Genomic DNA, 24,379 nt, shown 5'->3' on the forward strand with positions numbered 1-24,379 from the left:
TTAGTGAACATGTTTTACATAACAAAAGTATCCAAGCTATGGTTTAAAAATGTAAACAATTTGTTTAACTATCAAGTGTCACATTGTTTATCATTACGAGAATCCCACATCATGCTAATATAACTTTTTTGGCAGCAAAACATATGAAATCAAAGTAATAAAATCCAACAAATCTAATGAAATTATAATAACCACTACGTTTCAGTCTGGCCAACTAATATTTCTAAAGAGTGGAAACTAATACCGAAGTTGTCCTTTATATCTTAAAATGTGAACTATCACAGCTTACAGTAGCAGGTGTGTGTGTGTGTGCGTGTGCACATGCGCGCACGGCGTGTGTGTGTGTGGTGTGTTGTACATACAGTCACTTTGTCATTTGGTAGTCAAAGTATTAAAATTCATCTATTCTTTGAATATTAAAACCGTTTAGGGCAACTTTCCACACTACTGATAGACTTAAAATATGCATCCCATAAGCTTCTGTCTCTTACACATACAGTACCACCACCACGTAATTCTTGAGAAACCTGAAACAAATTATATAGTCAGCTCAAACTCAAATATTAATCCATAAATTAGCAAATATTTACAGTATAAATAATTCATGTATATACAAATATACTATGTAAATCTTGTTATATTCTATGACATCTAGTCCTTAAAATTATATTTCATAATCAAACCTATTAGTGCATTAAATGTTATTAAATTATTTGTTCATATTTAATTATAAATATTTTTAACTGTACAAACAAAATGATATCTTATACTAACAATATGATTAGAATTTTTCTTTTAATTGTGGCATGATACTTTATCGAAGTTTTTAGAATAATGCAACAGTAACTAACAAAAATAACATTAAAATTAGTGATTATAATTTTTTATGTATTTCCACAAATCACTTCATTACCTACAGCTATGTAAATACCATTTCTTTCCTACTCCAGTCAGGTCGAACCCTTTGTAAACTATTTCAGTTTTGTCATATTAAGCGATAAAATAATATCCAATAAAAATGTACAAAATTTCGAGAACTTACACCAAAAATAGATAAATTTAAAAGTGAGACATGAAATAAACACTTGAATGGGAGGCATTCAGTTTCAGAAATTGTTATGAAGTGATTATTTATACATATAACAAAAATTAAGAAACATGTATAATTACATTATTTTCTAATAAAATTGTAGTAATTCCTTTGCAGGTCCTTGGGACATTTGAAAAATTACAGAACAGCCTGTAAGTGGTGTTCCCAATACTTGGACTCTAGGCTTTTTGTTTGAGCCTTATTCAAGCTCTCATATGATTACCTTTTTTTCCTCGATTAGATGTTCACGATCAGTCACCTTCTTCACCCTTAGAATTTTCTCCACGCTTTTAACCACCATATTTGAGCATTTCTGTCTTCGGAGCATAACTCCAATAATAATGCGGTAAGATCTTCTTGCAACTGCGTCATTACTGTCTTCTGTCCATCGTCCGCACCTAAAGAAGGTATGTTCCATATGATCCCGAGGTGAATCTTCAAAAATGCAAGCGGGCAACTCCCTTTTCTCCATCCTCTGTAGGTACAATCCAAAATAACCGTGGCCTGACAAGAAATGAGTGAGGAAGAAGCCCAGCTCACCTTGCTGTCTCTCAAACCACTGCATCATGTTACCAATCAACTTTTTCGTCCAACTTCTGTGGGATTCAGCATCCCAGCAAACTTTCCGTCTCTGCATGTTCACAACTTTTGCAGCTTGCCTGCTTACTCAACTCCGAGCTCTTCCTTGCTGTCGAAACATACTTACGTTCTTCCACCTTGTGATGACCTGAACCGCCAACTCAGAGACTATTCGATACAAGCTAGCAACCCTTAAAGCGACTTTTTTCTGAATAGAAGCCATTCTCTTTCAACACTTTTTTTTCTATATAGTGTCAACCCAAACCTTACATCTATAGAGTAGGATGGAGTTGGTAACTGACATCAAGAGTTGCCTTCACACTGCGGTTGGACCTCCAATTTACACCATAAGTCTACTCTATAAAAGCTGCTGTTACCTAGGTAGCATTTTCTGATAAGTACCGGATATGATATGACTCCAAAATGAGAACTTGGTACTTAACTGCAGGCTTTGTAATATCTCAACTCTTCCAAATTGGAATTGGATGGCTGTAAGAATTCTTTTCCGTGTGAGTAAAACCAATTCTCAGTTGCTAGTGTTAATCCGTGTTCTCGAAGCCATGAGCTCACGTGCCGCATTATCATGTTCAGCACCAACTGTGCATCTTCTGTGTTACAAGAATGACTGCAGCTATATCATCTGCATATCCCACCAGGAAGCCTCTGGGGCAAATACAAAATTCCATTGTAGGAAACGTTCCACAAGTCGGGGTCCAAGATGGAACCCTGAAAGCCCTGCTTCTGACCTCCCTCCTGCATTCATCATCTGATGTCACAGAGACCAGCTGCCGATCTGTCAAGTAATTTTGCACTCAAGATACTCGGGATCTTGAGATGTTTCTCTAAGGTCTCCAGCATGTCAATCCGTCTTGCCAAATTAAAAGCACTCTTGATGTCAAGAGTGGCCAGCAGTACCATCTCCCTGGAGTAGTGGTTTCTCTGCTGTGCCACCTGAAATGTACTTACCACTTCTTTGATGACACCAATGGTTGACATATCCTTCCTGAAGCCATACTGCCATGTGGAGAGGTCGCCAGTTTCCTGAATAACCTTTATTAGACGTGGCAGGAGAAGTTTCTCGAACAGCTTCCATGCAACATCAAGCATACAGATAGCCCTGTACACTATTGGAGAGCTTGGATCCCCATTGTCTTTACTGATCAAGACTAGACACTGTCTCTTCCAGATTTTTGGGAAAATGCCCATCTCCAAGCAGCGGCTGTACATCCTCAGGAGCAGTTCTAGGCACACCTCCACAGCTACCTTCAGCACTCCACCGGATATGCCTCCTGGCCCTGGAGCCTTCTTGTTTCAAAGTGTTCTTGCATCTTTCTTTTTCTGTAAACAGTGGCACGCCCTGAACTGGTGCCACATGCAAATCTCTTATAGGATGAGTTGGAAAGAGTGTGTCGATGACATGGTTCATCCTTTCAGTATCCATCATTGGGCCCGAGCGACAAAGATCCAAGCTTTCGCATTATGAACCTGAATCCCAGAGCCCAGAGGTGTATATTAACACTTAAGCTCTGTCACTTGAGGCGGTTGCTCTTATTTATTGTAAACTTAAGTTCTCTTCTTTCACACCTATATTCCAACTGAGCTTCATCTGCAACATCACCTGCTCTCTTTGTCACCCTGGTCAAGACCCTTCGCTAATGCTGACATGCAAACTCATCTGTAAACCAGTACATGGCCTTCTCTCTTGTGCCATCAATGTCTTGGGCATGGAAGTGTTGCAGGCATGCAAATGCTTCCATTACAAAAATAACATCCGGTAGTCTGTGTACACCCCGGCCTGCAAAAATTAGATACACTCCCCTCATTGATAACTGCGAGTCCTGTTCTTGCAACCATCTAAGAATGCTTTTATTCAATGCTTTACACATTTTCTGATATTTTTTTCTTTTAAATAAACATAAGTGAAAGTCGATAGACTTGCTCTTTAAGTTAGAGTAACCTTAATAGTTTATCATATTGATTATCAAAAATATGATTCTTACCCATGCTAAAGCTACATAAAAAGTCTTTACAGTTGTATTATCTTGCTTGTCTACTACTAAAATTTCAACTTGCTGATTTTTAATTTCTTGTGGGAATGCAATAATTTCCTTAAACTTTTAATATTTTGGTGGCCTTCCAATCTCTAATGCAATTTTTTCCCATCCTTGCGAATGATAATTTGGACATTGTTTGGATGATGAACTGAACTAATTGTAATACATTATAAGGTTTATCCTATTTACCGGGGCTCTGCTGTTTGGAATGAAACAAAATTAAACTGTCCTTAAAAAGGACACACCCAGTATGGTGTAAAACTAAACGGAAAAAGCAAATAAAGTACTTTGATACCTTAGTAAACAAGCACTTACATTAGAAGTGCAATTTTTTCCATTTAACAATCAAACTTTCACTCATATTTAGTACCAATAAAATTAAAAATAGTTTCTCACATGATAAAAAAATGAAGTATGACATGTTTGTATTATCCACATTTATACTTACAGCTCTGTTAATGTCTCCAATGCATACCCAGGGATCATCCTTGGTCTCAGAAATAGCCCATTTTGAGTGGTCTTTGTGAGAGGTGAAGGAGTCTCCAACAATGGACAAGTCTATAGTGTCTACATTTTCCACCCTGAAAATGTAGAGAGTAATAAATACCAAATTTATTAATTTCTTCACTAAAAGCAGTAAATATGAAGTTACTAAAGTGTAAAATTTCTTAGACAAATGTTGTTTGTGAACAAAATATAATGGTTTGGGTAATTCTAAGCAATATATGGGTCAACCTCGATTTTTCTCATATTACAATATAATGTTCCAATAGTCAATTAGAAAAGGAAATGACTAGAATTTCTTGGCGGAAAGCAGTTATAGGGAGCAGGCAACCGCCAGACGGTCATATATTGCTTAGAGTTACCTATTAGTGATCAGGGGCACTGACGTGATCTGGGCTTCAAATTTGGAACTACTCGAGTTAATTTCTTTTCTAAAAGAGCAAGCAGCGCGAAGCGCTGCGCAGCGGGCAGGCATCGTGCGTTATCCATTTTTTATTAAAAATTTCTGATAAATTGTTATTACATATTACAATATAATGTAGGTAATGTATGTAAAACAATTTTAAACACATAATTACATGCTGGAAAGCAAAGTAAACCAATATAATCCGCCCAATACAAAATCTCCGTAAAAATCTGGTAAAGGAATCTGTGTTATTCCTTTGGCCTGAATCAATTCAGTATAGACGAAGATCACGCACGATGCTTGCCCGCTGCGTAGCGCTTCGCGCTGCTTGCTCTTTTAGAAAAAGAATTAACTCGAGTAGTTCCAAATTTGAAGCCCAGATCACGTCAGTGCCCCTGATCACTAATAGGTAATTCTCGCGGTTGCCTGCTCCCTATAACTGCTTTCCAGCAAGAAATTCTAGTCATTTCCTTTTCTAATTGACTATTGGAACATTATATTGTAATATGAGTTGCCTGCTACCTATAACTGCTTTCCGGCAAGAAATTCTAGTCATTTCCTTTTCTAATTGACTATTGGAACATTATATTGTAATATGAGAAAAATCGAGGTTGACCCATATATTGCTTAGAATTACCATGGTTTGTTGTTTTGATTGCATGATATGAATACACAAAACAGACTTAAGAGTGCAAGTTACTTTATTAGTATCTGAAATACTGATTTTAATCAAAACTTCACAGACTACTTCACTTACTTTCAAATATTTTTGGGATTATATTTAAAATTAGAATAATTTACTGTCTAAAATTTATTTAAGCTTATTTCGATACTTTAAACCTCATTTAATTTTTGACATACAGTCTCACTGATCCAGCCCTATATTGGGATCGGTAGTGCCGGATTTGAATTGAATTGAAAAAAAATCTTCATTCATCAAAATACATTATGTACAAGAATTAAGAGCCTTATCATTGTTCACTGTATATGGGGTGAAACAGATGCAGAATCCCCCCATCCGCACCTACTTCATTCTTCATGTCACTGTCCAGTACATCTGCTACGATTTAGTTTGTCATATTCATATTCTGGAATTGTTCAAATGCTGCTCAATAATTGTGTCTCTTAAGTAATTTATTTCAATGTCTTTTTCTTTGTCTTGTTGATTTTTTTGTAAACTTGCAATAAAAGTAGGGCCACAGTATTATTCCAAGAATAAACAACTGTTTTTGTTTAAAAGTTTCTCAAATCGTTTGCTAAGTTAAAGACATCTTTGAAGTTAGTATTTTTCAATGCTTGAACAACACATCCGTCTTTTGACCGGACACAGTACAACAGGCTCTTTTAGTAACTGTTTTTAAGAGTTTGAATAACATTCTGATCCGTTAGTTGAAGCAACAGAGTTGCATCTGGGGGACAAGAATAATGTGCAGATTTGACCATTCCCATACTTTTAAGTCGTCTTCATCAGGATGTCTAGAGAAATTGTCAATAATCAATAGGGTCATTTGGGGCAAGTTCTGTATAATAAAAACCAATTTGAATGATGGGACAAATTTTGTATGACACCATACAGTGAAAAAGTTTTAGTCATCCATCCCTTAATCAGGTTCGTGTATAAAACAGACAAATTAATTTCTCAAAAGCCCGAGACTTTTTGATTTACCGATAATAAGCATTTTCAATTTATGAGTACCACTGCCATTGCAGCAAGGCATGAAAGTTATTCTGTCTTTTGCCAATTTTTGGCCAGGTACTACCTTCTATTCTATGAAGTTTTTTTGCCAAAAGCTGTCAGAATAAGCCGCTTTCATCTGCTTTGTATACCTGACCTGGGTATAGGTCATTTCATCAACAATTTGTTTAAACTTTGCAATAAATGCTTCAATGGATTCTACATAACACAAAAGTTTTTCACCCATTAAGGATAACAATCTAAACCCAAAACACCTTTTGAATTTATCAAACCAATCAATGCTTGAACAAAAATCATCTTTTTTCATAATGTTGGGATATAAGAAGAATTTAGCCTTTTCCATTCAAATGTCACCTGAAATAGGCGTATGCGGGCTTCTTAATTAAATGAACCCAGTAAGCGTAAGGTATTACTTCTATTTATGGAAAATCACCTGATATCAGTTTTTCTCACAACAGCAGATAATTTTTACTCTTGAAGAACGACTCAATCTGGTCCTTTTTATATTTAATGTAATGTATTGTTGCACGGGCAACATTGTACTCATTAGACAAATAAGATAACTATTCACCTTTTTCTAAATGTTTTAAAAAATTATAATTTTTTTATGGTCAATTTAACATGTTTCTGGTTTTCCTAAGAATGTACTTGTCACTGTTTTTTTTTCAAATTGTATTGTATACACTATTCACACATTCCTATATTAATTACAGATACTGTACAGTCAAGAATGGTCAGAGGATGTGAGTGACTACGTTGCTGTGCAATCTCACAAACATGCAGAGACATGAAAACAAACAACTGACACTCGTCACTCTAGCACCCACCAAGTGCCTGAGAACAGAACATGCCAGATTGGTGCATGGCCGGATAGTAAAGATTTTACTGTACTCTTAAACTTACATTTTAATATCTTTACTAATGTTTAAAAATATTTAAGATTCCGTATTTTTTTACAGGCATATAAAATTGTTATTATTACATGTTGTATTATACATTGCAGTGCTTTTGTTACAAATAATATACAGTTAAGGTTTCCCATTATATAGCACCAAACAGTGAAAATACTGATTTTATAAATGACATGTTTATTATGATTGGACATTTCACCGACAAGTAACTGTAATACTGCATAAAGTGATAAAATCATAAAAATTATTAATAATTTGTTTTTATGTTGCAATCAGAGCAGTGTAGATATATTAAATTCTGTGTCGCTTCAGAAACTACTATGTATGGTCCTGGAGATGAAAATAACATAAAGGGAGGATGCAATGATAAATCCATGGCAGTAAAGCATTATGGAAGGTAGTGCACACATCAAAGATGACTGAAATGCAGGGGCATTAGTCCCTGTACTTCCAACACATATGAAAATGTTGATCACATTCAAGAAATGGTTAGTCAAAGAATTATTGGCGCTATTAGCTCTGACCTAATTTCACTGATTACACTTTAAATTTGACTTGCGAATGTACACAGCAGTAGTCTTCTGATAGCATGATAATGAAATGAAATATGCCTTTATTCAAGAGGCGGAGTTAGGGGGATAATCTGAACAAGCTACTTTTAATTGGAGTGGTTATTAATACGTTATCTTTTTAAAAGAAAGTGTGAGAATAAATGAGTTCAGAGATATGATTGACTTGGTTGATGATGATGATGATGATAGTTGTTACATGTAATAGCACAATGTGCTTTCCTTATTCTTTTAACAAAGTTCAGTCACAATGCTCTAAAGACAAATACAAATCCGACAATAAGCAGTGAACCACGTGACATCTAGATATCTTTCATTATTAGGCGGATATTATCCAAATTTGGCATGTGTTGCTAGGATTAATAAAAAATAAATTTGGAGGTAATGAGGCAAAGCCCCAGGGTGAAAACAATAATTATCAACAACACTGTCCTGGGAATTTTATTAGGGAAGAGTAAGTACAAAAGAGGACAAAGTGATCTTATTGGTTAACCCATTGCAGATCACTGACGAGCTCGTCACGCAGCGGCCGGGCCTAATGGCACGGTATTACAGATGACGAGCTCAGGTCGCAAAAGCGGTTTGCTTTTAAGTTTCCCTCCTAATAATTCTATTAATGTCTGATAGATCGGGCGATCGTCTTCACTTGTCAACTAAGAGTGTTTAACAACAGTCTACGTTTAGAGTTTTCAAAAGTTTTATAAATATCCTACAGATTGCAGTTGTATGTCGAAGTTGAAAAATCATTCATGAGTTTACTCTCTACTTTTTAGTGCTTCTGATTGGGTGTTTTCCTCAGTTGTTACTATAATACTTTTGAGGTTAGTGACACAGAACTAAACGACGCAGAAGTACATGTTGGCGGGTTTAGTTTAGACAATGGCCCGGATGTTGTAATCGCTTCGCCCGAGCCGCTTTATTTAGACTATGATTCAGACATCATCTCTGTCCCCGGAACCTTGCTCGCGTGTTATCGTTCCTACAACACGGATACCCCAGCAGGCCCATGTTCCATCTGATCGAATACCTTCACAGCTGAATTTTCTAGTATACAATAGCGAGTGATACGATGTGGCGCACCATTGCTGTTCGTTCAGCAGCTAACCGTAAATTAATTCTTGCCCGTGTGTCAAAACAATACGATCCGCAATGGGTTAATCCTGAAGTTAATCTCAATCATATATTGTCAAAATGGACATAAACTTAGGATTGTAGTAGTGAATCAAACAGCTTTTTTTTGTTTTAAGCCTTAAAACAAACGTAAATAAAGGAAAAATTAGGTATAAGAAAATTTTACCTGGAAAAAGTCTAGGTGTAAGCTTTTATTTGAAGTCCAATTGTGGTAAAACTAGAGGTGTTACATCAAATCTGGTGGTAATCTTGCTTTAACAATTTATCCAATCAACAATAAAGGCTATATGACGTTTTACATTATTTCTCACAGGTACATCACAAAAACGGCTTCAAATTCAGAAGTTTGCCTCTATTTATAATTTTGATTCTATTATAGAGGTAGTAGAGATGGTGTCAAAGTTAACTCATTCAAAGGGTGTCACATTCATTCCACAGTGCACAGCATTGTGGCCCGAGAGCGAGTCTCAATAGACATGTTTACCATTTTTAATTCAGATATAGAGGTAGTAGAGATGGTATCAAAGTTAACTCATTCAAAGGGTATCATATTCATTCCACAGTGCACAACATTGTGGCCTGAGAGCGAGTCTCAATAGACATGTTTACCATTTTTAATTCAGATATAGAGGTAGTAGAGATGGTGTCAAAGTTAACTCATTCAAAGGGTGTCATATTCATTCCACAGTGCACAACATTGTGGCCTGAGAGCGAGTCTCAATAGACATGTTTACCATTTTTAATTCAGATATAGAGGTAGTAGAGATGGTGTCAAAGTTAACTCATTCAAAGGGTGTCACATTCATTCCACAGTGCACAACATTGTGGCCTGAGAGCGAGTCTCAATAGACATGTTTACCATTTTTAATTCAGATATAGAGGTAGTAGAGATGGTGTCAAAGTTAACTCATTCAAAGGGTATCACATTCATTCCACAGTGCACAACATTGTGGCCTGAGAGCGAGTCTCAATAGACATGTTTACCATTTTAAATTCAGATATAGAGGTAGTAGAGATTGTGTCAAAGTTAACTTATTCAAAGAATACATTAAGACAGAAATCTGTTTTCTTCATTAACTCTCACTGCTCTCTCACTTGCTTTGAGGAAACTGATAGTAATGGTGAAGCATCAGTGAGTAGTTAATTATTTTGTTACTTTACCAGTACTTCATATAGTAAGTATTGCAGGATCCATACCAACTGTCTCAACCTTTGGTTCAGAGTCCTTCTCAAACCTGCAATATTAATCAAAAAAGTAACACTACTTAATAGTTCCACAATATATAGGTAAGTAATAAAGAATGGATACCTAAATGGATACTTGCAGGAAGAATTCAGACGGCCCGGGCCATTTGGCCAAGTCTCTGCCAGCAAGCTGACGTTCAAAACTGTTACAACCCAGTCACTGTATAAATCTGTAAAAATGTTAAATTAAGCAATTTCTGTACAACAAAATAGTTCAAATTCAACAAAAAACATACCAATATTACACATATATATATATACATATGAACATTTAATCCTCTTAATTCCAATACAATGTTACAATCCAGAAGGCCCCCTTTTTTCAACCTCCAGTCACACACCATGAAATGTGGCAGGTCCGTGGTGTGTGCAGTAGTCGATCGGGCATCTTCCATTTGTCACTACCGAGTTCAAGTAGCCAATTTGCGCTGAGCTCTGCAGTCCAATAAACATGGCCACCTCAATTGATTCTACTGCCAAATGTGAATTCAGGAGTTTTATTAATTTTCTGCAAGTAGAAGAGAATAGTACAGCAGACATCCATCGGAGAATGTGTTGTGTTTACGGAGAAAAATTATAAGTGATGGTGGTGTACATGAGTGGTAAAGAAAGCAAAGATGATGACTGATATCCACAAAAATCGCTGAATGACTTCAGCTCTCTGACATTTCTTGAATTGATCCTTGAATTTGATTTTTGGTCTTCTTTAAACTTTTGAAACGATTTACGAATACAATCACTCATCATGTTTTCTCCGTAATCACAGCACATTCTCCAACGGATTTCTGCTGTACTATTCCCTTCTATTTCCAGGAAATGATTAAAACTCCTTAATTCACATTTGGCAGTAGAATCAAGGCAGTTAAAACATCACACACACTATGGACCTGCCACATTTCTGGCCGTCATGGTGTGAGATTTGAGGTTGAAAAAAAATCCTCATAGTAACCATTATGTTAATGATATTAAGTATTAAAACTGATTGTGATTAACTAAAAAACTGTTTCCTACAAAATATAAATAATTCTAACAGTTTATAAAATTATAACAGTGTCAAAAAGTAAAATAAAATATCCCTAATCAGAATTCAAGCTCACTGAAGAAGCTTCCTAACCTATACTAGGTATCCATTTCAGTTGTGCCACTATTGACATCTAAAAAATAACTAGATTTACATTAAAATTTAAATGGTGGACTTCTTGACTTTTGAATTTCAAAATTAGGCTGTAATTTTGTAATATGGAGACCAACTTTAAAATTTCTTACGGAACACTTTCTTGCAAATTGTAATAATATTATAAATGCAAAAGTGCCTTTGTTTGTTTGTTTTGCTGTCATGCGTAAACTACTCAACCGATTGACCTGAAATTTTATATGGACATTCATAGGGTCCCCGATATGAATATAATATAGGCATATTCTTATTTCAAAAATCCCTCCAGGCTACACTCCATTGGTCTGTTCTCTACAGTAGTGAAAAATCCCATCTTGGTCTCTAGAGTTACAAAATATAAATTGAAAGAGCCTGTTAATCAGCTGTTCTGTGTAAAGATAGGAAATATTTTAGACAACTGATATTACACATGCAATTTCACATAACTTTTTTTGAAGATGGCAGCTGTGGCGAGTTGAAACTAATTAGTTTATTCTGGATTTTTCTTAATGAACAAAATATGTGAATGTGTACATGTAGGATTTTGAATTCGATTTCCTTATACATTGTTGGGCGGCATATTTACAGTAGCTGAAGAAACAAAAACAGACGGACTGGGCATTAGCATGATTTAACAAACCATTCACTCCATGACTACAACAATTTTAGGAAACAATCAGCGGTAATGAGTCTATGACCATCTAGTGGAATCACAAAAAAATACGCCACATACTAAATGCAATTTTTCATGACAGAAAATCGTTGAGGGAATGTCGCCTCCCTTTATTACTGATGATGAACACGATACTCATTAGGTATATATATACACATGTTTTATTTTAGTTGTTTCGATACCATATGTTTCTGTTGTTTGCAATGTGTTTATAACCTTCATTCTTATATTTGTTTATATTTTATTTATACAAGCTTTTGATAATGTCACTGAAAAGTGACGAAATACTAAGCATTCAAAGTTAAGAAACATGTTTTCTTTTACACTATATATATAGATATAATTTCTACACAACCAAGGAAAAAGTATGATATAGCCAATATGGATAGAGAAGCAAGATCATGTTTTTTACTGTATCAGGTTTACAGATATTCATTCTTTCGAAAAACAAATACTGAGGGTACAAAGGCAGCAAGCTGAGTGGCCTGCAAAGTAGGCATATATTCCCTTTTAGGGAATGAAACTAATCGTAAATATTATTAGTACATTGGGCTAGTTGGAAAAGTCAGGTCTTTGTGTGTAAGTCTACATAGGTTCATCCCTACATTATCTCAAAAGCTGTTTGACATACAGTGAAGAGATTTTAGCACCAATACAAATTTTAGCCTATTGAAGAGTAAGGTATAGGAGGAAGTTTTTATTTTTCAATCTACCCCTTTACCCAAAGTGAAAAACAACATACACACTTTTTAACTGTAGTGAGCTTCTCAATCTAAAGTATGTATAATGTGTATATACATATAAATCAGGACTCCCAAGTTATTTTGAAAAAAACTCTCTTTTAATAGTAAGAATAACTGATCATTGAAGTGATCATTCTTCAAAATTTTGAAATACCACTGTCTGCATTGCAATTAAACATTACCAAAATCATTTTGAAATTGCCACTTCAAAAAGGAATTTTGCATGTATAACTTAATTTAGATGTTATTATTGTAAATCAGCTAATTTTAAAATCTAGGCAACAAGGTGGTCAAAATAAAAGATAAATCTGTATTCCTCCTTTATAATTTTATTTCTTTGTCAAGACTTATATAGACTCCATAACAGCTGATGGCAAATTTAAACACTTATGATATCCATTTGTTTATTATTATTATTATTATTATTGTTTCTAAGTATTGAAATGTTTTAGTATTATTGATATTGATTTAAATTTTTAATGTTTAACCCTCCTAGTGATGAATATGTTTATTATGAATGATAGGTGCATTTGGAGTGTTTCGCTGAGGGTTTCTTAAAAATTAATAAAAATTAATAATTTTATTGAAAATACAACATATTATATACCAAAATATTCATAAAAACATAAAGAACGATTTTAAAATAAATAAAACTACCTACCTTTGTACATATCCCTAAAATCTTGCTCAAAAATAAAAAAAACAGTTTTTTGAAAAAAAAAAATTTACCACAAAAACCACATAGTATAAATCTTACTAGACAAAGATTTCAAGATAGCCAATTTTTTCTAAATTTCATGAAGATAAATAATATATACAGTTTTCGCACAATATTTTACTTGAAAAAACTGTTATGATGGAAATATATACAGTATGTACATGGAAGAAATCCTTCCATTCACTCTTAGGCACTACTACTATCATGCTTTCTCTTCCTCCCTTGATACTTTGGTCTCCAAAAATGATCCAATTTATGGAAACACTCTCTATGAATACCAGAATTGCATCCTGGACACTAGAATCCTGATCTTCCCCTTTTTTTGTGTGGCCACATACAATACATAGCCGCTCTTGTCTTCCTGGTAAGCGTTGGAGGGAATGGCCTGCGCCAGGATTTGAATTATAATCATCGGGAAAATTGTCTGCCCTGATATCACTGTCACTCACATCACTCATTTGTTCTTCTAAAACATTTCTAATATCTTGTGAACATAAATCATCCGCCATTTCGAACGTATTACGATCGGAATAAACGAAATAACACCGATAAAACACGCCGACACAACTCATAGGTTAGCGGCGCGGCGGTTAGCGGCCGCGAGTAAAACACAACGTCGTAACAAATACCAGCTATTTGTTAATTATTATTTTAACAATTCATCTGGAGATAGATCTAGAGGAAAGAGGAGACGTTTCTGTACACAATGCAGTAAATAATGGCCGAATTTAACCGAAGATAGCCGAGCAGCGATGACGAATTCGAAGGCATGTTTGAACGTCGACGCATCGACCTCTATCATTCATATTAAACAAATGAACGTCGCTAGAGCGGCTTCTATCACTAAGAGGGTTAATCTTTAATAACTATATATTCATAAAATTAAAAAAACTTTACTGTTTTAAACCCAACCTCACAAAAAAATTATATATAGACATATCAATATTCTTTCTTGGGACATAAAAGCAAACTCCAATTTGCTGTCAGAAATATAACTAATTCGAACTAGAAATGCTATTAAAAGGGCAAAACCTAAAATAAGAATCATTCACCATTTTGCTTAACCTTTGATCCTCTGAACCATGAACACTAAAAATTGATACTTGATGCATGACATATGACTAATTCCATTTCAAAAAATATCATAGGACCTTATGTATTACATCATAAGTGCTTTCACTAAGACTGCTATGAACTTAAGACTTTGGAGTTCCTCCACAACTGGTCTAAAATAGTTTAAGTGTTACTGAAATCGTGGGAGCTATTCAATCAAATATTCACGGAATGTTGCAAATAAATTGCAGGTGAAACCGTTGGTATATGCTAGTTTGAATATGAATTCTTTTTAACTTACTCTTTTAGAAGCTGCAGCCTACTAAAGTTTTTTTTTTAAATAACATGTGTTGACATGTTTAAGAACAATTGTGTGAGTAATTTCAAATGTAAAAAGAGCTAATTACATTATTATGAAGTGAGCTAATTATAATTATTATATGAACACACTTACACCCAGTGCTAAAAAATATTCTTGTACAATGAAAAAAAATTGTCACAGTCCTGAAAGAGTTAGATAATAGAACATTATATACTTTACAAAGAAAACTAAACAATTTTTGAATGTGTATTCAATATACCTTTAAAATAAAAGTGCATGCAGATTAACACTGTTCTTATGGTGCTAAAATCAAGGCTGTTTCATTACACAATCAGCTCTTAAGGATCAGTTCAACTTTCACTTTGAATTCTCTTAGGGAAAAGTTTAAATACTGTACAGATGTTAAAAATATAAATTAAAATACTTTGCTGGCCTTATAATAATTATATGTACAGTTAAATCCTACAAATTAATAAAAACACTTTCATTTAGAAAATGTAATGCTATGGTAATCGAAGAAGTTAATCTATAAACTCTATTTTATAAGTTCATCAAACTCTTTCTATATTACCTTTTTGGAATTTTGATGCTTTAGCAAAACTCTGAAAATTAATTTGGGACTCAGTTGTGAGCAACTGGGTATGATACCACGGCGGTGATGTAACTTCTGAGCCAAGGGCAGCTTTAGTCAGCAATGGATATAAGGCACCAAGATCTGATGATGTCAGGTTGGCAAATATGTGAGGTTCATTGTACATAAGCTGGGTACCTGCAACCACATAAGTCAAATCTATGTACTTGTTAAATTCCAAATCTAATATTGAATTATACATAAAATAATTAAACCAACAAAAACATTTTTAAATGGACTAAAAGGAGTAAAACTACTTTTTATAGATTGAACAAAACTCATAATCCCATTGTACTGATTGCACTAAAAATGTGTGCTGATTTTAATATTTATGCAACCACTTGCAAAATTTAAAACAAAAAAATGGCGGTATAAGAAATGGATAACTGATTTATAAATAACCAGACATTAATTGTTAAAATACTTGATATATAAATGTGCATACAGAGTGTCAATTTCAACTGCCACCATTGATATATAAAAAGAACTAAATTTACAGAAAATTTTAAATGAGGGCCTAACCTACATTTTAAAGAATTAAAAAAAAAAAATATGAACATAGAATTTTCACATTTTCCAATATGGTGACCAACTAATAATTACTTATGTAACACTTATTCATGGTGGGGCAGACCACCCGTCCGGGATGTAATGGATGAAGCAACATTTTTGTTGGCTTGCTATGAAGGCAGCATTGCAGTTAAATTTCAAAAGTTCTTCATTTGAATTCAATTCAATTCAATTCTTTATTCACACATATGATTTGTACAATTTTACAAAAAATATACATATATTGTGTTTTGTCAAGTAACATGATGGAGTTAAGTATAATCAATTAAGGAAAAGCAAGAACGAGATACCTTAACTTTCTAAGTAAAAATTGAAAGGAAGTCAAATATTAAACACGAGGAACTCCTTAAGAGAATAAAACACTGAACTCTTTAGGAGGTTTCTCAGCGATCTCTTAAACCCAGAAAAAGAGGTTTCTGCTCTGAAATGAAACCACCCAATCCAATAAAGACTTTTATCCAGGGACACAGCCATAAATTTCTTCTGGGTATTTTTTAGTTATTTAACTATCATTGGATGGAGGTCTCAGGGAATAAAATTAAAATAATATTAAATGCCATCTTATGTTACTGTAATACTTAAATTGAGTGGTTGAGTGTGAAGTAATACTTATGCGGAGTGCCTTTCAAGGGTCACGTCAAGTGCTAGTGGGTACCATCTGTACAATTAACGAGTTATCATTATGTAGCCAAGTGTCTGAGCATGCATGAAAATCTTTTTTGTGGTGCCTTTAAAAGATCACACTTGATCATGTTTTCCGTATCTCTCACCTCACATTAAATTATTATTATGTATTGTGTTAGTTATTTATCTTTGATCTGAAGATTGTTTTATATATGTTGTATCTACTGTTATTTTTGTGGATGCTTAAATAATTATTTTACTGTTACAATTAGAAATTAATTTATCTCATGTTGAGTATCCTTGTGGAAAGCTATTCATTATTGGTAAGTTTTTTTTAAGTATTCATTGTTATTCTTGTTGACTCTTTAACAGTTTATTCTGTTACAAGTAGAAACCAATTTTTGCATGTATAAAGTTATTAATAAATTATTAGTTACAGTACAGGCTTTTGGTATTTATTGTTTTTTTTTATGCATTAATATTCATTCTACCATTAAAATTAAAATTAGTTATCGATTGTAGCGTGTCGCATTCCATGTTAAATAGGAATAAACACATTGAAAACTTAGAATTAACTGCATGTTATTGCTGACAAATTGTCAGCTTCATACTTCTTTATGATCTTTGCTGTTAAGTGTTGTATATAGAATAAATCTTTAGTTGTTTATGGTGACTACAGAATTGAATTGATTTGAATTGTTTTGTATACATGGATTGTCCATTGGTGAATAAATAAATAAATTACTGACTGGTTAAGTAAAAAATAAAGAGAGGTTATGTTATATGTAATGAGACGCTGATGAGAAACGCAATATGAGTTATTTATAGTTTACAAAGGGAAAGGGCCAGGGTGGCTTCATAACTAGGCCAAACAGTTTACAGTTTTTTTTTTTTTTATGTTTAAGGTAGGCTTCAGTATTTCACTATCTTTTGTATAACTCCCAAACAAATCTGTAAGTAATAGTTTTTACCTGCCAATTTTTTAAAATTAAATATGATACCATGTTTAATACATTTTTCATTTACCATCTTATATGAAAATCAAAAGAATACTGTAAGCACCTTTTTTAACGTTTATTCATTTGGAACAGAATCCTAAATTATGAAGAGAGAAAAATTTAACTTACATGCATGAATTATATAAAATCTCTGAAAAATGTATGGTACTTAACACATTGACTCCTGTGGGTGCCAACAGGCACTTCATGCATTATAATTTTTTTTTTTTTTTTTTTTTTTTAACTCACGAGTAAATCATCTTGGGATAAATCATCACTTTCACTATCACTCGAAAATCTGAGTAACTCTTCTAGCACTTGATTGTCTTCAATACTGTCACGATTCATTGTGTTTACTCACAAAACAATTGTTGTAAACTCTTTAGTTTTAATAGCAACCAAAACAATAACAATGCAGACAACGAATTAGTAAAACAATAGCAGGACGACCAAACAGCTAACGCGACGATTTCGTAAACAGAACACCACCTTATTCCGATATTCCAGATGACTGCTAACATTTCATGGATCATAAACCATAGAGTATGAAATAAAAACATGGAAATAGCGAATGATATCAATACCCAAGTCCAAATACGTTTAAATACATTTTTATTACTGTCGGTGCCGTCAAAAGACTGTCAGCAGTGAAAGTGTAAGAATCTATTAAGAAAATTTGTACTTAACAGACAGAAAAGAAGGTGAACTAATAAAAATGTTTAAAAACTATTGATAATTTGTGTGACAATGAAAATATTTAATGAACAAGACAATCAGTACCTACAAGTTCCAACTGATCAGGAGGTAGTGTGAGACATAAGTAACTTTGTCCATTCTTCAATCCTGATTTTGGGTAGCTATAATGAGTTGTATTCGGTAATGGTGGATAGTGAGGCACACTATGCACCAACCAAAATCCTCCTGAGTCCCTGGCATACACGACTCCCTTTGTATGTCCTTTGCTGAAACTTCTGTTCCCGATTGGAGGCTGGTCATTGTATAAAATATGTAGCACATCCTGTTCAACACCCGCAATATTTTATAACTTAATGCTGTTTATTACAATATTTTAAAGGTTTATTGATAGCTTAAAAGCACTTGATTTTACATGAATTCCTCTCATTAACCCTCAAAGTGCTATCGCAACACTGTGCGATGTTTTCATTTCTTCATGTTAGATCAGAATGGTTTATTTTATTTGAATTTCTCGTTTTGTTTAAAACTGTCTAAAAATAAAAATATTTAAATTTTAAAAGTTTATTTTTTCTTTCTAAATTATAGCCTGTCCACTTTAGTAAATGAAATACAACAAAACAAAAACTTACTTTGTGGGTTGTGACTATAGTGAATAAACCTTTTATATGTTTTTTCTATGTGCAACTGAAATATACAAACCGGATAGACCTATCGGTTTTTATTCGTTTGTGTCATGTAACTGAGTAATACTTTTGACAAAGCTAATGCTGATGTATACGTATTGTATTTTAATTCTCTGATGTGGTATCTTTATACTAAAACGCATAAGTGGTTTTTAATATTGGATGTTACAAGGCTATAATTGTTATAAAAAAAACCCACCAGTCACAGAATTAAATAGCTATATTCATGAAAATGTGAATGTGAATAAAATGAAGAGCGCAATAACAGTAATTAAGAATTATGAATGTGATGATTTCTAAAACTAGGCCTTACTCGCTAAATAATCATTAAATAAAATGTATCTATCTACATATTACCTGAAAATGCATCCCTCTTAATTTAAACTTTGCTACTGACCATGTAAGGTTTGAAAGGATAACAGGATTTCAACATTTGCTATCGTTATGTTACTAAATTATAACACACATTTGTTATACATTTTGTAACATATAATGATGGCAAATGTTCTAAATCCAATTATCTTTTCATCTCTCTTACCTGAGACTTTTCCTCTGAAGAATTTCCATAGAGGGGTGCCAATGTGAGACCAGGTATGGATGAGCTGTCATTTATAGATTTTTCTGATAATGTCCAACTTAGGTTACTTCCAGATAAAATATAAGCATACGCTAATCCTGATCCAATTAAATCATTTGAATGACCTTTAATTTTAGGTATTTTGTAGATCACAAACCTGTAAAGAATTACAACAATGTATTAAATAATATTGTTTATTAAGGAAAATAATATAAATAATTGAATCACATGAAAATTATTTTTTTTTATAATTACTGACAGAACCTGCTTCACTCTCTTAATCCACACCTCTTGTTACCTCCTTTATACCACTCATGCTCGTTCTTTCCTTTTTTCTTGTCCCCTCCAATCTCTACCATTACTTAAAACTCCCTATTTCTATCCCTTTCCCCCTTATCATCCTTCTCATTCTTTCAATCAATGCAGTCAGGATAGCAGCAAATTAGAAAGTAGATAAGGACAGAGATAAAGTTGATGTCAATGCAAGTGAATCACACTTTGTTCAGATAAGAGGTAAAACAAACAAATAAATACTTCTCTAATATAATGTAGAAACACTCTGAATGAATGGACAAAATACTAAAAAGATTTATGAAGCAACAAAGCACCTTAATGTAGATGTCAGTATGATTGATGTCTTTCAAGAGAATGTCAGCTTAAAATTATTGTCAACGAGTTAGTATGAAACTTAACTGGTACAGTCTAGGCAGCGACTGCTTTAATCCCTACAAAAAGTGTACGATCACGCGTCAGATGTTTGTTGTGAACTAGCCGATATATTCTAGATGGTGGAAATGACGTGAAGAGCATGTTTCAGACTTCTAATGGAAACCAAAAGTCAGGTCTGAGTAAACGGTGGAACCCCTACCATTGACTACATAAAGCTTTGACAACCAGGTATATAGCTGCCAATTCTCGATTGTTGGCACTGTACTTCCTTTGAGCAGGACTAAGGTTGTTGGAGAAGGACAACTTTCTGCTGTATGGCAGTTCCCACAGAGTGATAAGATGTATCACACATAATAGCCAGGGAAACACCTGGAATCAGTTGGACCATCAATGTTGCCTCACTAAGAATGTTCTTACAGAACTAAAATGGTTCCTCGCCATTCTACGTCCAGACAACCTGTACTTTACTTTTTAAGTTCCTTTTCAAGAGGTCATGTAGCAAGTTCTAAATTGAAGCAGCATTGGGCAGGAAATAACAATAGAAATTTGGCATTACTGTGAAACGTTTTGAGTTCTTTAATCGTCTTCAGTTTGGGGTACAACAGCACAGCTTGTATCTTCTCAAGTAAGGATTTGGAGCCCTCTCCAGAAACAAGGAACCAGAAAAACATTAACATATTCAGAACCAGAATGCACTTGCTGGAATTGACCATTATGCCAAAGGAGGAGTCTTTCAACAACAACCGCAGATGAGCGAGATGCTCCTCTTCAGACTTGCCACAAGAACGTTTTTAATAAGGACATAGCAGAAATCTAGGCCCCTCCAAACACCATCTTTGAATCAATTGTAGGAATTGGTTAAAGCCGGGAATAATTCTGGAGTTAAAGGCTCTATGGTCTCTGCTTAGCCTCCAATCAGAGCCTATCTTGGGGACCATGTGGAGGGTAGAAGACTAGCTGCTAGAGAATGGTCTGGTAATTCTCATTTGCACCATGTTGTCGAACTCCACCTTGGCCAATTTGAGTTTAATAGAAGCTATGAAAGCTTACAGCAAAATCGTAGACCAGCAGTTGTTCTGATATATTGCCAGGTGTTATGTTTGACCAATAAGGCTGGCTTTCCTGAGAGCCTGGTGTGCTCCGGATAGTTCTGAAATAAGCAGACAGAAAGTTACCATTTACGGTCTTAATGCTACGTACTGGAAAGACTGCCACCAAATAACTGTATGGCCACTTACAACCAGCAAGGTCTTTTGGTCAACCAATGACTTTCATGGATGTCTACTAGAAGATTATTGTGGTGCAGGAAGTCTACTCTAACATATTCAATATCATATTTATGTTTGAAATACTAAATTTAATAAAAATCTATTACATTTTAACGTTTATTAACATTTAATTTTTTATAATTTTATTCATTATAAAATTTTGTATATAATATTTTAGGTGCTTTTCCAATAAAAAATTCTGTTATATTTGTGTTTAGCAAGTAAGTTTATATATAAATAGGTAACAAAATATTGAATTTCCACAAAGTACCGAATATTTCACATATACGTTAGAAACAACAATCTCACATTCTGGATCACTCTCAAAAATAAGATGTTTAAAACAAATCTATATATTAATTCTTTAAAATCTTAAACAGCTCATAGAGTTTACCAAGTACTAAAGCACATGTACAGTTGTTTTAAGTACTGGGGTTAACTATGAAAAATTACAGGCCCATAGTTACTAGTAGATAAAAAGTTATACATAACCTTTATAAGCACTCACGTGATCTGAGCTTGAATTTGGGAACTATCTCAAGGGATGTTTTTCTTATTCTGCATGCCAAAGTGCAGGAAAGCAGTACTGAAGTCTGCACTAAAGGTCAGGGGCATTTCTGATTGATATTTTCCCTACCTCAAATCATGACGTATATCGCGCAATGTGATCTGATGTCAGAGAAGCCTTTGCAACCCTGCTATTCTGGTGATTAAGAGAAACATGCCTCTAGATGGTACCCAAATTCAAGCTCAGATCACGTGAGCGCTTGTTAAGATTATCTTCAATTTATTATACTTATAAAAACGTATGTATGTATAGCCTAATAACAAATAGTAGATAAGTACTTTGTAATACTTAATAATTGTGTTGTATATTGAAAATTTGAATTAAACCATTTATAATTTTATTAGTTTATCAGTCTATGTTACATTGTAACCAGTTAGTTAAAACTTTTGTATGCTTAAATTTTAAAACAGTAACATGTTACTGAAATGTAACACATCAACACGTTATTTTGTACTAGGTTATTGACAAACAACAGTACTTTTCGTCTATAGCAGCCATGACTCAAATACTATAGAAATTATTTAACATTGTTTGAATTAATTTGGAACAATAATGTCAAACTGAATTACATTATGGACTTTTAAGGTTGTATTACAGTGAAGCTATATTTTTCATATATCAAAGAAATATACGCATTTTAGATAAAAAATAATACAACTTTGTTTATATTAAGTTTGTGCAGCATAGCCTAGTATTTACAAAATACTTAACAGGGTAAACATGTCTGACAGCATTTAAATTGTTCTAGGCTAATTGTGATTCAATATTATCAGTTATTCAAATGTTGGACGCTTATCACACTGCAGCCGTTTATTACATTTATTAAATACATATAGCTAAAATGCTTTATATTCATAACTAAGTTCTTACATTTTTACATATAAAAACAGATGAAGAAAGACTATACTGTAGCCTGAATACCTGTACCATAATCAGTTTTACAGTACACAAATAGAACAAAATGATATTTCCATTTCAAATCATAAACAACAAATATTGTTACTCATCCCCTAACACCATGTACAGGTATGTTACACGATATATAGTTGAAAAAACGTTGTTAAAACTAGACCTGTCCTAAGCAAAAGGTACCTAACCTAACACAATGCTGTTTCAATAGGCCTAATAACAATATAATGTTATCTTACCAACTAACTGAGTTGTTGTTTTCATCTTTACATGACTGTAAAAGTGTACTAAGCATTCGAATTTGTGTTGGTAGAAAAATAACAACACATATTATCAACAGATTCTTCATGTTTTTGCTCTTTGGTTAAGGTAAAAATATTTACAGTAAAATCATAGATAAATAATTTTCCTTCAGCAGTCGTCTTGGTTTAAAAAAATTCTTTTGTCAATATTTTAGAATTACATATCTTGATTCTAACAACAAATAAAACTAACCTAAACAATAAAGATGGAAATTGATAAACGCTAATAAAACCCACGATAACAAAGCTAAAGAACCAACACAACTAAGAGAGAACTATTCCGTATTAAGAGTGTCAGTGTTTTGAAAGATCCGTTCAGGTAGACACTTCGTTAGATTAGATACTTCAGGTAGATTCATTCAATTTTTCCCGCCAACTGAATATATTTGATATTTTCTTTTAAATCAGATATATTATTTTTAAGAATTGTTAAAAAGTATAATTTAAGAAATTAAGAATTACTCATTTAGAAACCCGTATCCAGGGAAATAAAATGGAAAAGCAGTCGAGAGACTGACCAACACAGGTGAATAGTTCTTATAACGGGCTGTGCTAGTGTGCTTGTGCTTGCGCATACAGTAACAGAGACAGCAAGCATGACGTTCTACGACGGGAAACAAAAGTTTTCCCCGTGCAAAATAATATATCCATAGCCCGAGAAGTAGTAGTTACTTCAAACAATTGACTGAGTTTTCTAGCAGTACTTTACTTTCAGCACGGTAAATATTAATTTCCTTTTTCCAATCTAATATTAGTGTAGTCTTGACGAGATTTAAAAAAGAATTAAAATATATTGCAAAAAAAAATTATGGTTGCCTGTAAAGTCGGTTTTACGGGCGAAGATTTTTGCGTGACAACGTCTTTTTTCTCGGTAGAATATTTATTGATATGAATATTATTAAATTGCACAATAGGAAACAAGGAATTGAATGAAAATAAGAATTGCACAAATTTTGGTAAATATTTAAGATCAGCGACTACCGCTCTAATCGCCGTAATTTTTTTGCATACTAACACAGTTAACGTAATTTCACCGA

At 33.6% G+C, this 24,379-nt stretch overlaps 1 protein-coding gene across 2 annotated transcripts; it reads right to left on the reverse strand.

Annotated features, from left to right (window-relative positions):
• Positions 1-408: 408 nt before the first annotated feature.
• Positions 409-23,858, reverse strand: LOC124360592 (plancitoxin-1). 2 transcript variants are annotated; one of them, XM_046814337.1, is made up of 7 exons: positions 23,280-23,858; positions 19,588-19,783; positions 18,451-18,688; positions 15,419-15,616; positions 10,250-10,355; positions 4,172-4,304; positions 409-527 (listed from the first exon to the last, which is right to left on the reverse strand). In XM_046814337.1, exons 1-7 carry the CDS (start codon positions 23,387-23,389, stop codon positions 417-419), a joined length of 1,092 nt encoding a protein of 363 aa, XP_046670293.1. In that variant the 5' UTR covers positions 23,390-23,858; the 3' UTR covers positions 409-416. The 2 variants fall into 2 exon arrangements, with proteins under 2 accessions (XP_046670293.1, XP_046670294.1); XM_046814338.1 differs by lacking the exon at positions 23,280-23,858 and adding an exon at positions 23,002-23,198.
• Between the last annotated feature and the right edge of the window lie 521 nt (positions 23,859-24,379).

This window comes from Homalodisca vitripennis, chromosome 4 (genome assembly GCF_021130785.1).
Source record: "Homalodisca vitripennis isolate AUS2020 chromosome 4, UT_GWSS_2.1, whole genome shotgun sequence".
Classification (NCBI taxonomy): Eukaryota; Metazoa; Arthropoda; class Insecta; order Hemiptera; family Cicadellidae; genus Homalodisca; species Homalodisca vitripennis.

What these genes read in the sequence shown, in the direction of transcription:
- LOC124360592 (XM_046814337.1), bottom strand. Translation starts at nt 23,389, where the DNA reads ATGAAGAATCTGTTGATAATATGTGTTGTTATTTTTCTACCAACACAA. An exon ending in TGATCAGTTGGAACTTGTAG is followed by an intron (nt 15,617 to 18,450) that starts GTACTGATTGTC and finishes ATGTGGTTGCAG; the next exon opens with GTACCCAGCTTATGTACAAT. An exon ending in AGCATCAAAATTCCAAAAAG is followed by an intron (nt 10,356 to 15,418) that starts GTAATATAGAAA and finishes ACATTTTTACAG; the next exon opens with ATTTATACAGTGACTGGGTT.